Source organism: Aptenodytes forsteri, unplaced genomic scaffold (assembly GCF_000699145.1).
Source record: "Aptenodytes forsteri isolate BGI_AS27 unplaced genomic scaffold, ASM69914v1 Scaffold184, whole genome shotgun sequence".
In the NCBI taxonomy this organism is placed as follows: domain Eukaryota; kingdom Metazoa; phylum Chordata; class Aves; order Sphenisciformes; family Spheniscidae; genus Aptenodytes; species Aptenodytes forsteri.
In genome coordinates this window covers 2,440,455-2,455,903 of record NW_008796078.1, presented here as the reverse complement: position 1 = coordinate 2,455,903, position 15,449 = coordinate 2,440,455, and the positions used below count along the sequence as shown (strand labels likewise).

The following is a 15,449-nucleotide window of genomic DNA, read 5'->3' as shown; positions in this document are numbered from 1 at the left end:
TGTTTTGATAGGCTTGTTGAAAGAAAAATGAGCTTTAGAATTCATAGTAAGTAAGAAAAGGGAGTAATAAGTTAAAATCCGGTGAAGTACTTCATAAAACTCAATTATGAGAACGTGCCTGGCTGAAGGTCTACATCTACACTCATCTTTTTTTATTCTTCATCTAAACCGAACAGTCTTAACTATTTTTCACTTCCACTGTGTGTGGAAGGTTAGTGGCGATTCATAAGGCGCAAGGTGTTCTTCAGTGCATGGCATGGGCAGCAGTAAGCAGTGCTTGTCATTAAACACATCTGTTTCCAGTCAAACAAGCTCAAAACAGTTTACAGCAAATAAGATGTATCGCAGAGCACTTCTTATTATTTTGCTTGTGAAGTGAATGGATGTATTCACTAAGGGGAAAAAGTGCCCTTTGTGATTGTTTGAAGATGGTATTTTTTCTTTCTTGTTACTAGGTTTGCAAATAATAACATTTTAGGTGTGACGAGAACGATTACATTTCCTCAGAACAGAATAAATGCTGATTTATTAATAAAAAATGGGTTAATGGGAATTTGGATTAATTGTGAAAGAATGAGTAAAGAGCTTATCGAACAATAGGATAGCTGCATGTCTTTGAAACTCAGATCTAGCCCGAGCAACTAGAACGTGAAAAAACTGTTGCAAACGACTTTTGAACTGGGCTTTGTTCACGTGTCAACACTCTTTATCTTCAACACTCTTAAAGGAAAACAAAACTTCTGTGAAAATCTCTGCTGCTTGGCAGTGGGAGCAAGCTTAAAACGTAATTGAGAAACCATAGAACAGAACTAGGTTTTGTTCCTTCCTTCCTGGAAATTGTTCTGTTCTTTTCTGTCACTTAAGTATTATTTTGCGGAGAAGTGATCTAGAAATTGTTCTTTGAGAACTTACCTATTCTGTTGATTTGCAGGAGAAAGAGACTTTAAGGAGATAAACCCATCTGATCATAAAAATCCGTACTTCCTTGATACTTGATGTATTGAGTATATATAAACTCGCTATATAGTTGAGTTTTAAAAATGAAGAGTCAGAGCTTGACCCTGATGTCTAATGTATCACCTGATATGCATGAGAGATGTGTCCCCCTGCAAAGTAAATAACATTCAGAGCTGTAACCGAACCACAAGATAAATGAGTAGACCGTGTATTTTGGACTGTCTTCCATGGCCTCTAACTCTTCCGCATCAGTCAGTACGAAACCAGACGTTCATCATTAACTGTCTCCAAAGCTAATTTTCATAATAATGTTTCTTCTGTTTTCTGTCCAAAAATGTTGCAGAGGCTGGGGTATACAAAAATTCCGGCCAAAGAAAGATTTCTGGCTGAGGTCAGTAATAGTACTGTTTTATATAAGAAAGTGCAATATTAGGATTTGGTGTCCCTGACACCAGCCCCTTGAAGTGATGGAAAGGCAAAATTCCTAGTGTAGACCCAATACTTGTTTTTATGACATTAATGTTATATAAAGCTTATGTAATTCTTACGATAATTGAATAATAAGTTTAATAATAAATAACTGTGGTGCTTTACTGAGAAATATAAGAAGCAGCATTGCTTATGCAGGGAAGGACTGGAATATCGTACAGGGAAGGACTGGGTAACCTTTAGGACTGGAGCACTTGGGTGAAGTTTGCATTTAAAGACTGAGAAAATGTCTGTTTCCAGTGATGGGTTCTCACTCGGATGTGAAGCCAAATCGAGGGATCTACCTGGCTGTCTTAGCTGGTCAAACGATGACGGTGAGTCAGCAGTGTGACTTAGCTCTGACTAAGGCAAACGTGTCTTAAGTAATATCAAGGAAGCTATTTCCAGGACAAACAAAAGTATTGATGCATTTGCCAAAAGGCAGTGCTAAACTTTGGAGTCCGGGGTGCAAAAATGAGCACGTGCATGGAGGGCTTGTCCTCCACAAGGAGACTGAGCGAGCATGGCTTATTTAGTCTATGAGATGGAACTTGAGAAGAGTTTGTAGATGTGTTCTATAAATACATTATGGATGTAAACATCAGCATAGAAGAGGAAAAAGACATTTAACCTGAAAGTCGATGATGATATAAGAAACTGAGTACAAACTAGCTGTAGGTAAATTTAAGCTAGAAATTAGAAGAAGGCAGGCAAGCCTAGGACAGGACTTTTCCTACGTCGCTGAGCTCAGTCTTGTCCTATACTATTACAAACGCTGTTTTAAAAATAAGCACATTTTTGCCCCAACTTTCTAACTCCCGTTAGAAAGTTTTCAGCACCAGAATGAATCAGATTCTGAAACTGCTGTCCACTAGACGAAGTGTGGGTAAAAGGCCCAGCCGTTTTAAAATGGAACTTGCGTCCACGAATAGGATTGTGTGATGTGGTGAACTCTGATAACACAGAGCTGCTTCGTGACCTTGTGATCTGTGCGAGTTCTGTGCCCCATTCCTGTTTCTGTTACCGCATTAAATTTCTAGATGTTTGTTGTTTTCCCTTGATAGGTTCCTCTTTTAAGACTGTTTTTGAAAAATCCTGGTTGTGAACAGTGGCCATGTTCCTACTCCGTGTTTATCACTTTGCTTGAATGTGTCAACAGTGAATTAGCATTAAACGGTCTGAGAAAAGTGGTTAATATAGGTTAATCTATATTCTTCTTTAATCCTTTGAATTTACTGCCTTGAAGAGACATCAAAGATGAGCTTGGTTCATAAATAAGTTTAGAAGATAAATACAGGAAGGGAAAAGAATCCTGTTTTATGGTCTTTGTAAAGCTCAGAAATAAATCCTTTATATGCAGTAATTGACCTATATGATATGTTTTTCCCAGTTTGTTTCAGATCCTTGTGCCAGCAACCCCTGTCACCATGGTAACTGCAGCACTAGCGGGGATGGCTACCTCTGTCTCTGTAGCGAAGGCTACGAGGGAACAAACTGCGAACACTCATTTCACGGCCTTCTGGTCTCTGAACGGACAGCGTCGACGTCACCAAGGCAGAACAGACCGGTCTCATCCACCTTGGAACCTGACATCGTTCTTCCTCGTTCAAGAGCAACCGTGACGTTACCTACGTGGCAGCCAAAAGCCGGACAGAAAGTTATAGATCTGAAATGGGATGAAACAGAGGTGAGAATATTCTGTCTAAATGAAGGTGCACAGCAAAGAACTTTTAAGTCTTATCACTGTTGGGTTGTCATTTGTGCATGATTTCATGGATGTCTACATGAGAAGACCGAAGATATGATCTCTGCCCTGAGTTAATACGCTAGTAAAAGTAAACGCAAAAAAAATTTGATACTTGTTAAAAGTAATGGGCTTAAGTTGGCCAACGTGTTGTATCGGGTATTTCTTTGGAATGGGATAATATTGTTTCTTCCAGTCATTTGTATGACACCATATCTCCAAACATCAAATAAATTTAGGAAAATCAAAAGGTTAAAGTAATACCTTTAATATATTTTTTGCTATTTGCAGTTATAATCGCATGTTGTTTTGAAAAATACGTGTCCCTGCAGTGTTAAGAAAACATTGGGAAAGGAAACTTTTTTAAACATTTGTTGTATCTCTTAGTAAAATGACAAACTTAATATCTGGCAACAACTGGAAAGCACACGACATATGACCCTTAAGAAATGTGATCTTTGCTTCGGCTGGTTAAGCACACGACATATGACCCTTAAGAAATGTGATCTTTGCTTTCGGCTGTTTTGTGCACTGTTTTTTTAGTAATTCTTAGATGTCTTGCATAGACTCTAGTATCTGCGAAAATAAAAAGTATCAAACTCTTAACCTAGTTACCGTTGAATACTGATCTTTACATGTGAAAACCAAGTATAGATAGAAAGTATGTTTGCTCACAAGCAAAGAAGAATTGATTATTTGTTGATAACTTTTTCATGTATGAAGTTCATTCTGTCACATGATCATCCTCCTCCCTTCTTCTTCGAAGTCCATCACTGCAAGGGTGACTTGTAGTTCTCTTCGTTGTTGTTCTCTTACCTGGGGGTGCGAGACCACTACTTCTGCATATGTTATTCCCACAGCAGTTGGTGCTGGAAGTCTGCAACCTGATCCAGAGATCACCCACCTATAATAATAATAATAATAATAATAATACTGCGTATGTGCAAAATGCATTCCAAAGAACAGTCTGCCATAGAAGCGAGCATCTGTTTTGGGAGTAATGGTAGTGCCTTTTTTTTTGGTTTTGTTTGGATCGACTTAGTACCGAGCACTAGGCGTAACGAAGCTTGTTGGTGAAGAAATATTATAATTCCAATAGGCAAAGAATTAAAATCTTTGTGACATCTTTTTCTTAATGAAAAATGCATTGAAAAGTCATTTCATTCGAGTTTATTCAGGAATAAATAGGTAAAATGTCAGCTGTATCTGTTTTTGAAGTGTTTCAAGGAGTGTGATTCTTCTGAGGTGTTTTCACATACTACATAATCAGAAAGTGAACGGGCATGAGTTTAATCCTGGAAAAAGTATATTTTTCATCATTCTTTGCTAGCCCAAACAAATTTGTTCATGTTTTTACTGTAACATTTATTTAAATCAAATTTTGAAAGTAAAATTAACCTATGTAAAATATATGTTTGATGTGTTTTGGCTCTCAGATTATATTTGAGGTACAAGTAGGTATAGGGCAGTATCCCATTTCAGTGGGAGTTCTGGTGGGCAATGTCTGGAGAACAGAGCTTTATTTCCTGGAATTCCATCTCCCCATACCTATTATTTTACAGTAGAACATATGTCAGGCACCAAGTATGGAGTTTGGAGAGAGCACTGAAGCAGAAACAAACAATGCCCTGCTTTTATTACTTAGTTTAAATGCAGTGTCATCTCTGCATGGGTGCTCCATATGTCCTGATCAATTAAGGGCACGCACTTCTCTGTACCAGATTTCCCTCGTGTGTCTTCCTTAATCTGTGGTCTGGTATTGTATAAGTAACGTTGCTGCCTGGTTTGCATTTTAAGTCGATTCACTAAGCATTTCGGCCAAACAGATCATTCACAAGCGGGTATAGCTGAAATTCACCCTTCCGCGTGTCTTCTCTTACCTGAGAAATACAGATAGGTTATCAATTGCGATTGCATTATTAGCACTGACATGGAAATTACTTGTTAACCTATTATGAAATTACTTGTGTTGATATGTTTTTAATATATTGTGATGGGTCTTGTATTTTTCACAGTCTTTCTAGTGTAGCATAATGACCTGCTGTTCTTTGGAATTCACAGTGAGAGAGATGCTTATCCGAAAGAAAGAGATTTCAGTTGCTGATTCAAGACATCATCTCTGATCTATATTAAACAAAAGAGAGTTGATTTGCCTGATCTCTGTTCCAAAGCCTCTTTGGCGGAGGCTTCAAGAGTAAAGAGTTAAGTGTTAAGCAGGAAAATACTACCTTTCCGCATAGCTTTAAAAGCTTTGCAAAGCTCCATCCTTTTTTGCCCTCTTAAAAGGAAAAAAATGAAGTAGCTGTAGGTTTTGTATTGCAAAAATCTACTGTTTTGATCTTCCTTGAGATTCAGAGGCAACAAAGGCTGCTATTATTATGTTGTTGGGGTTGTGGTGGGGTTGTTTTTTTTTTTTTAATCTTCCAGATCAGCCTGTTTGTCACATTATTCTATACTGATACTGCAAGTGAACTAATGTTCTTCATACTCTTTTGTCTGTCTGCTCAGAGAGAAATTTTGCCAGAATCTCTCCAAATGAAGGCTCTTACTGTCTTGCAAGGATGAAGTTTCCATGGAAGCTTTTTCAGGAAGTTTTGGGAACTGAAAAAATGAACACCTGAGAGAAGTAAACTGTCTAAGAGAGACACGATGTATAGTTACAGTTGGACATTTTTTCTGTATTCCTTAGATACTAGGGATGTACTTGGCAGTGCTTGCTTGACTGAACCTTCTCGGTAGTGTCTGCACCAGTAGACAACATACAGATGTCTTTGGATACAGTTTCATTTCTTAGAGAGCTCTTGCTATAAGATATTAGTCTTTTCCTGATATGCGGATTAAGAGCTACAAACACAGATCACTGAGAGAAAAAATATTCCTGTCTGTTGGTTTCTTTAGTATAATAGGAATTTATTTTTGAGCTCAGCTGTTGAAAGAGAACTTTTTTCCCTACTTTGGGCAACTAACTTGTTCCACTTGCAAGAGAGATACAACTAGCAATCCACATTTCCCCAGTTCAATGATCTTTTGTGTTACAGTGTAGAAAAGATATATATTATCCAATAACAGAAGAAAAAAGAAGCCATCTCATTAGTCCTACTCAACTAACAGATCCAACAAAGGTTTCTGTGTACAAAATCAACTGTAAGAATAGCAGTACCATACTCTTATATCTTACTTTTCCTTAATAGCTCTCAAATTTTTTTCAAAGGAAATCAGCGGCGTTATTCACGTTTTACAGATGGAGACACTGAAGCACAGAGTAGTAGAGTGATTTGCCAGGTGCGCAGCCAGGAATTAGAATGCTACGCATGTGAGTCTTAGTCTAACCTTGTATTTATACTGCCATAGCACTGCTCAGATTCAAGGTTCTGGAACTAGTGATTAGAGGCTACAATAAACTTGTAATTCCCCTTGCAATGGGAACAGCATTTGTTTTACGTGCGTTCTTAGTGAACTATAAGCCTTTAAAAGGAGTATGGCTGGGTCAGGTGGAAAATCCTGAAAGAGAGTGCTCCTGCTCTGCAGCAATGGAATATGCTTAAGGAATAGTTCTGCTTGAAACAGAGACCTTTGAATCGTTGACTGCTTTGTGTGTTGCTAAATGTTCATGCATTTTTTGCCAAAGTATGCTATGGGTGCGGGAGGAGGCTAAACAGAATCATGGAGGAGAGATCCGTCTGAGGTTGCTAAATACATAGAAACTCCATCCTGAGAAATGACAGCTTAGGAAAATCTTTGACATGGAAATGGGTGGAGGCTGGAGGAAATATGCTGGCCCTTTTCTTATCCTATTTTCTTGCCATTCCCTCTTATGATTGCTGTTAGAGTTAAAGTACTGGACTATGTATACTTTTGGTTTGATTTAGGATGGCTCTTCTTATACCTGTACATAAGTTAGTTTTGGAAGCCTTTATTATTTTTCTTTTGCTTTTAGAAAAAGATATCATACAAACAAATGAAGGAAACATAGAATTTGCTGGAATAATCTCAACTTTCTTCTAGGAAAAATCTGTAACTTCACTAAATCTCTCCTCTACAATATTTGTGTATGGAACTTTCTGTACAAACACCATTCTGATAGACAGCTTGGTGTAGAAGTATCTATGGCTGACTTGACAGACTTTGGTTGAAGTTTACGTCCTAGCTTGCTCTCCAGTGGCCTGAGCTCATACACTGCATGTGACGATTTGAATGTTTCCACAGTGTTTACCTTTATTATTCAGAACAGCTCTGTACACTCTGGAATAAGAAATGACCATTATTTGTTCAAGGAAGTAATATTTGTTGAATTACTGTGTCATGGTTTAACCAGGGGGTAGGCAGCTCAGCCCCAGGCAGCTGCTTGCTTACTCCCCCACCCAGTGGGATGGGGGAGAGAATTGGAAGGGTAGAAGTGCGAAAACTCGTGGGTTGAGATAAAGAGAGTTTAATAATTAAAAAAAGGGAGAAAAAGAAAAAACCCAAACAAAACAAAGAAAAACAAGTGATGCAAAAAACCCCAATGGCTCACCACCAACTGACTGATGCCCAGCCAGTCTCTGAGCAGCAGCAGCCCTGGCCAACTTCCACCCCCCCACCCCCCCCAGCTGTCCCACTGTGTCCCCCCAAACTTGTGCGCCCCCAGCCTACTTGCTGGCAGGGCAGTCTGAGAAGCAGAAAAGGCCTTGACTGTGTGTCAGCACTGCTCAGCAATAACTAAAACATCCCTGTGTTACCAACACTGTTTTCATCACAAATCTGAAACAGAGCCCCATGCAAGCTACTGTGAAGAAAATTAACTCTATCCCAGCCAAAACCAGTACAGACTGATTGTCAGATTTAATGAAGTTGACATTGATTTTGGTGGCCAGCTTGAGACAAGAAAGCATCTGGCTAATGTGATTACCCAGGTAATCTATCGGAGAAAGTGTCATTGTGTAAGATAACCTACTGTGCCTGCTGAAGCATCTACCCCTCGCTGTAAAGTTGGCACTGTTTAACCCGTGACAGAAATGCAAAGTTTTAATAGTGTTATCTAGAGGATTGCCATGCATCAGAGTGCACTGGATCCTCTCGGCAGTGCGATGGCTGACTCCACAAAGTGGCTTTTGCTCAGATGAGCAAAGAAACACAAACCACCAGTGACAGAATTCGCTGGGTGGATACGCAGCCTTCCTTACATCACGTGTCAGTGCTACAATAACTGGCAAGCCTTCTTCATTTGATACTGTTTTTGGATGCAGTCTGTCAGTCTTCCATTGGCGTTCTTCAGAGAGGCACTACTCCTACTCTAAACACTTTTGCTTTTCTCTCCCACTGGTGAGATTTGTTAGAAGTAAGCCTTTATTTTCGTTCTGTTCTGGTTTTCTTTCAAGGATTGTCCCATATGAAACTCTGGAGGGTAGAAACAAAAACACTCATGTGGAGGTTAAGCTATGTGACACTAGATTTTCAGAAGCAGTAGTTCCATGCTACAGGGCAAGGGAACTGCTTTTCTTTCTTCTATAATTTTATTCTGTCTGAATGGGATTTCTGTGCCAGAAATGATCCTGGTTTATTGCTTAGCATCTTGACTACAAGAAGATAGTAATTGATCCTCCTCTTACAGTTCTATTATATTGCCTTTTATGTTCCTACTTCTCTTTTCCCTTTTTAATTCTTTGCAGACTGCTGTACAAGATCTTATAGTCAGGATCTAACCTACTTCATTTCTCTTGCATATTATTTTTCCCTTGCATAAGGAAGGCTGACAAACATGTTATATTTCTTAGAAAATAAGAGATACCTCTTGCCACCCTTAGAGGGTTGGAAAAGAAGAAATCCTGCAGGCCTTATCCTGATGGAAAAGTAGTTATATGTTCAGAAAAGGCAAAACTGCATGTTATGAAACTTGCTTTATTGAATTGAAAGTTAATATGTAATCCCTTGGAAGAAGATTTGAAAGAGTTAGCATTTGCAAGAGCATTCCTCATAAAGCATTCATCGTGACAGCTTCTGTCCTACTTGAAGAAATGAAAGGTTATCTTTCTTAATGACCATGTCAGTTTTCATGGGAGACCACCCCAGAACATAGCCTTGTTTTTCTCAGTGAACTCGTTTTCATACTCTTTCCATTAACATAATGTCTTTTCAAATATGTTTAAATTTTTAAGCGTAGAGCTTTTTTCTTTTAAACACCGATCTTTTCTGTAAGATGAGTTTGTATTTTTCTTTTGTTTAGTTCAAGAATGATGTGTGCGTTCGTGTATTCTGTTTAATTCCAGACTAATTTGCCCCACTTTGCTTTGGCTGCAAGACCGTGCAGATTTCTCTGTTGCCCCATTAGGAGGTAAAAACAGGAGAATGGCTTTTTGAAATGGGAAGGCGAGAGATTAACCAAAGAGAACCTTTACAGCTAGCACAGGAGGAAGGCGTCAATTAAAAATACACAGGTATCTGTGCGCGCGTGAGTGTGCACGCACATGCGCACATACTTAGTTGTGTAACCTTTGGGGATATTTTCAAAATGAAGCACTCTTATTGTAGGTTGGAGTGGGGTTTTGTGAAAGCCGTGATATCACTGAAGATACAATGGCAATTTACAGGAAAGACTCAGTAGGCAACTGGTTCATGGGGTGAATTTTTACTCACAGAATCACGGTGTAGGTGAGGTTGGAAGGGACCTCTGGAGGTTGTCTAGTCCAACCCCCTTGCTCAAAGCAGGGTCAACTAAAGCGGGTTGCTCAGAACTGCATTCACTTGACTCTTAAATACCTCCAAGGATGGAGAGTCCACAAGATACCCGGGCAGCCTCTTCCAGTGTTTGGAAGTATCTGTTAGTTTTCAGAAATACTCATTAATATCTTTTTAATAGGGTAGTGAGGAATTGCTAAGACTAATGTGAATTTGGTCATTCCACGTACAGACCACTTTTAAGTTTGAGGAAAGCGTGGCATGTTTTGCAAGAAGTAAAAGCCTTGTGCAATTCTTTGAACTCAGGGGGTTGAGATACAAAAGAAATGCAAACGTATCACGGCAGCAGAATGGCTGTATTTTGCACTGCTCAGGATTAGTCTGCCCGTGTTGATAAGGCCTTGTAGAATTAGAAATGTCTGGTCAGCTTTCCAAGAAACATACTATGAAATTTCATATACAACAAGTATCTTCAGAGAACTACTTTCTAGTAGTGAGAGGCTGCGTATATGCATCCTAGCATAAATGTAGACTTGGAGTCTGTATGTTATTTTTTCTTAGCCTCATTGAATTAAAGGCTAGTACACTTAATTTATCAAAGTAATAAAGTCACTCATGTAAAAATATTACCTTGGGATTTACGTGTGTATTTCAGCACTTGATGAATTAAGTGTATATCTCATTATTCTGGTTGGTGTGTAAGGCAGGAGAGTATCTGTACAATTCACACCATTTAATTTTTTCAGAGAAGTTGTGATATGGAAGAACAGTCTGTTGCTCTCTTCTCAGGTACCACACCTGATTTCCTTTGCAATCTCATCTGTACTACCGCTATGGCCTGGTAAGGTAATCTTCTAGCCAAGTCATTGCTGTCTTGTTAAGGTCCAGGTAGAGATTGTAGGAATAGGTACTCTTCTGGAGATGTCACTCTTGCTTTCTCAAATGATGCTCTTCCTTTACCCATGTACAGACTTAGAACGTTAGCGCTGTTAAAACATTTGAAGCAGAAATGTAGTTTTTATATGTTACGTTCTCTTCTGAAAAACAAGAACGTGACTTAGATGCAAACCTATGGAACACGTATGTAAAGAGGAATTCTGTATTTCCTGTCAGCAACTTGATATTTAAGCATTTTAAACTCAAAGTAATACATTGAAGTGCTGATGTAGGAGCTTATCTTTGTAAGCAGCTCCTAAACATGCTTTAGGCTCTGGCTGGTACATGAAGATTTTGTTTTCTTTGGTGACTGTTTTTAAAGTAGCTGCATCATTTGTGTTGTATCTGTAAGTCTGTCCCCCAAGAAGCTTCCTTGCTGGCTTAAAGGTTCTGTGCCATTGAATGCTTCAGGGGAATTTTGGAAGAGTTTGATGTCATTGCATCATATGTAATGTTAATCATAAGTAAACATATGTAATTTTTTTTAAGATTGTCTTTAAATGACTTTAGATGGTCTGTTTGTATTTTTTACTTTAGCCATCTCACTTTTTAAATTTTAAAGAGGAATTAGGATAGGAATGCTCTTTATTTTACCTTCTGAAAATCATTTAGGTATATTTTCCAGTGGGTTCTGGAAATCTCCTACCAGTTCTAGCAGCCTTTTTTTTTTTTTTTTTTTGAGAGTGAGACTTACAGATTATTTTCCTCTTCTGAGTGTCCTTTCTTAGTGTAATGTATTGGTCTTCTTTGTCCTCATTCTTCAATCTTCCAGTTTTGCAGAGAGCTCTGTTAAGACAGGAAAGAGACATACTTAAAAATCTTTATACAAATTTCCCACAGCTGTGGAAAAACTGTGTAATTTGTTTCCTAATTCAGGTGTCAAAGCTGTTATTTTGGTCTCCATGGTATTTGTCTGAAATAGGACACTGCTGGAACCATTTTTTGCTTCTTATGAGAGCTGCTGCTTCTTCCTGTGTTTTTTGTCTGATCCAAGTACCAGGTTTTTTAATATTTAAAAAAAAAAAAAAAAAAAATCAAATTTCAGCTTTTGTAAAATCCCATTTTTAGTGTCCTACTGGTTTAGATGATTGTTTGATCAGATTCATAGAGCACGAAGTCAGGGCCAATTCCAAATGGAGTTCCTAGATAGAGAAAGACATCAAACATTACAGATCTCTTAACAGAAGAGTCTAAATCCTACATTTTGCATCTTGCTCTTCTGATTACCATTGAAATATTTCCTATGTGTGCTTTTCATGCTGAGTAATCCTTAATTCTGGTGCATTTGCAAACCAAAGTCTTTTTGGTTTGTTTTTTTTCTATTTTCACAAGGTTAAATCTCAGCTTTTGTTATGCAGCCACTTTGTTCAGCTCTTGCTTCTTTAATGTTTTGTCTTTTTTTTATTTGAGTTTCAAAGAAATCAATACCCTTTACTTCACAAACTTCTAATATTGAATAGTAAGGTAAATGAAATACTTAAATTATATTTCCCCCCCCTTGTGTTCCAAGATAATAGATGCATGAAATTGTAAAACTATATAAATACTTTAAAAGTGAGTGTATTTTTGGATGTAGTGTAAGACTGTGTGAGAAAAGAGATGTTGATTTCATTTTTTTTTCCTTTGTTCCAGTAGGCGCATAGATTCTCAAAGAAAATGCAAGTCTAACTGTTGGCAAATAGAAAAAGAAGAGTGTTAGCCAAACTAATTTTGGATTCATTGTGCTTTGAACGTTAGCTCCATAATTTTGACTTCCAAGATTGAAAAATTGTAATGGATATATTATCTTTTTTCAAAATTTATTTGAACAAATACAATAAAATTGCATCTCACTTTATTTTCATAAACTACATGTATTCATATTATATGTGCCAGAGAATTCAACAACGAATCGAGTAATCTAGACATTTTTGTGACATGTGAATACTGAGTATCTGTCTTGCCTGAGTCAAAATCAACTCTGAGTCTCCTAAAAATTATTACTTGCATCATATGCTGGACTTCTGTTGTTCACGTTTTCACAGGTGTTTCACAGTAATGTTTAAGATATGAATTTGAATTTTACTTAAATTTAGAAATTCGATTCTGGCTTTTTCTTTGATGGATGATTAATTCACAGAAGTGTGTCAGGTTGCATTTTCACTTTGCCAGTAAGGTTGACGTAAAAAGATGAAGATACCTGAGAACTACTTAGTTAAAACTACTGATGATGTTAATGTAGGCAATAGAAAGACTCAATTATGCCACATAAAATATTACTTATTTGAAATAAAGGTATCATTGGAAACGCTAATGGTTTTCAAACTGCCTTTATGAAATTACTGCTTTACAAGATATGAATAATTAAGGAGTCCGTCTGTGATTCCTCTGTGTTGTATGGCATCCTGTATGGTGTCTTGATCTAGTTAATACAGTAACTGATTTCTGTGCCTACGAGGCATCACAGATTTGGCAAATACATCCTTTCGCTCGCATCTGTGCACATAATATTTTTCCATCTGAAAGCACTGTTTGTCCAAGCAACTTTTACTTGGAAAGAATAGTAACGGGCAAGTGGGAGAGTATTATTTTAAAGTAATCTGTGTTTGGAAAAAACTATATTTTAATGTTTAGTAGAAAGACAATATCAGTGTTTGCTATTATAAATCCTCCAAGATCACCTAAATTAATGATGCAATATTTCTTGGATGTGGCAAACGTTAGAGCTTTATTTATTATTTTAAAAGACCAGAAGTCTATTCATCTTTTTCTAAACATGATCACTTTTAAAGGAAGATGCCTTTAGAAGTTCACACTTACGTGCAGGAAGTTTTTGTTAAAACAAAAACCTAAAAGGATGGTTATGTCAATTTTCAGAACATTTGTCGATAGCATAAATGTTTCGGTGAATGTTTTAGTCCATCCTGATGATTTTTAAAAGATGACTGCTGGACTATTAGTGTTATTTTTAAAAAAGTCTTTCATGTTTTTTTTGGTCAGATTTTCTGGTTTAGAGTTAAATAAAACTATTTTTATTTTCAGATAACCCCAGATGTGGCTTGTGGAAATGCCAGTTCCAATACCTCTGCTGGAGGCCGGCTTATCTCCTTTGAAGTTCCACAGAATACATCAATAAAGTAAGAATATTTGTCATAAGTGATGAAATAGAAAAATGCTTTTATTTTAATTTGTCTGGATATTTTAGACAACAGCTTTTCAGATAGGCAGATTCGTCAAATGGCTAAAAGTATATGAAAGAACTTCAGACAGGCTTCAGGCATCTAGCAGTGCCATGACAGCTCATTGCTTGATATAATTTTTCCCACATATTTAATGTTTTAGGAGAGGTAAGCATGTAAACTATCTCTGGGCTATCAGAATGTATTAGAAATTAGGGCAGACGTGTTGAAGATGTCAGTTTGGAGAAGATACGACATTTGCTTTCTCCTTCATGCAGTGAACGCTTTTTTTCCCCCTTTAATCTCAAGATGCACTTGCTGGTAGAAAGTGTTATCGTTGACTACATAAATGCATGTATTTTGTGCATTCGTATTTGGTTTCTGGATTATTGCTTTGGGTGTCATCATTAGCTGTGAAATCTTTGTGTATGTCCTACAAACCACATTTCTCAAAAATTTGAATTTATTCTGTGTTACTCACTTTTTCAACTCATGCTTTTGCAATCAAATTGAAAAAAACAAAAGTTTTATTATTTTTAATTAACAGAACCTGACTTCCTAGAAAGATCTGGTTCTGTCAGCTGGGATGAGGCATTTTCTTATTGGAAATTTTATTTCAAATAAAAATCTGCCAACGTAGTTCTCTGGCTCACAGCTTTACTGCAATTTTAGACTTTGATTTTCCCAAAATAGCCTACTTTTCTCATACTGTCATCTTATCTTTCAGAATCCCAGCTTTCAGTTAAAAAAGGCCATGCTCGCAGGAGAAAACAAACTGATGCAAGCAGACAAGCTGCAGACAGTTTGGAGCAGTAACTGTTAAACGTGGGAGCTGTCCTACTCTTCCCACGGGACTTTGAATCGTGCTCATTCATGAGCGTTAAGCCTAAGTCAGGAAGAGATCTGTGAGTGTGGATGCTCTGGCTGGCTGGAATCTGTAAGCAAACAAGTGTCTTTTCTTGAAGTCAGGAATAGGCTGGCGTTTGTGGATTCTACAGCTGTATTTAAGACCCTTGATGGAGGGACCCTGTTTTAAAGGAGGTTGCAGAGTACACAGTCATTTTTGGTCATTTTTTACACTGTATATCTTTTAGAAGTGTTTTATATCTGGGTAGATTAATGCAGGTCAATATCGATCTTTATTTTATTGTATTTCCTGTGTTAAAGGCCCAAGTAACATCTCTGGTTCAATGGCTATCTATGAAAGGAAAAGAATTTCAGTTTAATAATTCTATTTTGTTTTGATCGTCAGGTGTGACCTAAACCGTGAAACTAGTTGCTATCCTGTTCTAAAAGTGAGATGGTCAGCTTTGGGGGTAGCGATGGGGGTTGTTCTTAAAGAGGACCCAAAATACTGTCAAAAATTTGCTTCTTATGACGTCTAGTTGCAACATTTTTCCAACTTGTGTCAAACATGATCACAAAACTTTGCATTTCTTCTTTTGAACTCAAGTAAGAAGTGACAAGGGAGAAACTGCCTTGTGTTTTTAGCAGGATTGAAACAATTTCAGTACAGGAAATTGTGGAACAGA

At 37.5% G+C, this 15,449-nt stretch overlaps 1 protein-coding gene across 1 annotated transcript in view; it reads left to right on the top strand.

The window, feature by feature from the left end:
* The first annotated feature begins 1,688 nt into the window (after positions 1 to 1,688).
* Positions 1,689 to 15,449, top strand: part of DNER (delta/notch like EGF repeat containing) — an 86,761-nt gene continuing 73,000 nt past the window's right edge. The window contains exons 1-3 of the mRNA XM_009286721.1: positions 1,689 to 1,760; positions 2,816 to 3,112; positions 13,781 to 13,875. Coding sequence (XP_009284996.1) covers positions 1,689 to 1,760; positions 2,816 to 3,112; positions 13,781 to 13,875 — 464 coding nt within the window. The remainder of the gene's footprint in view (positions 1,761 to 2,815; positions 3,113 to 13,780; positions 13,876 to 15,449) is intronic.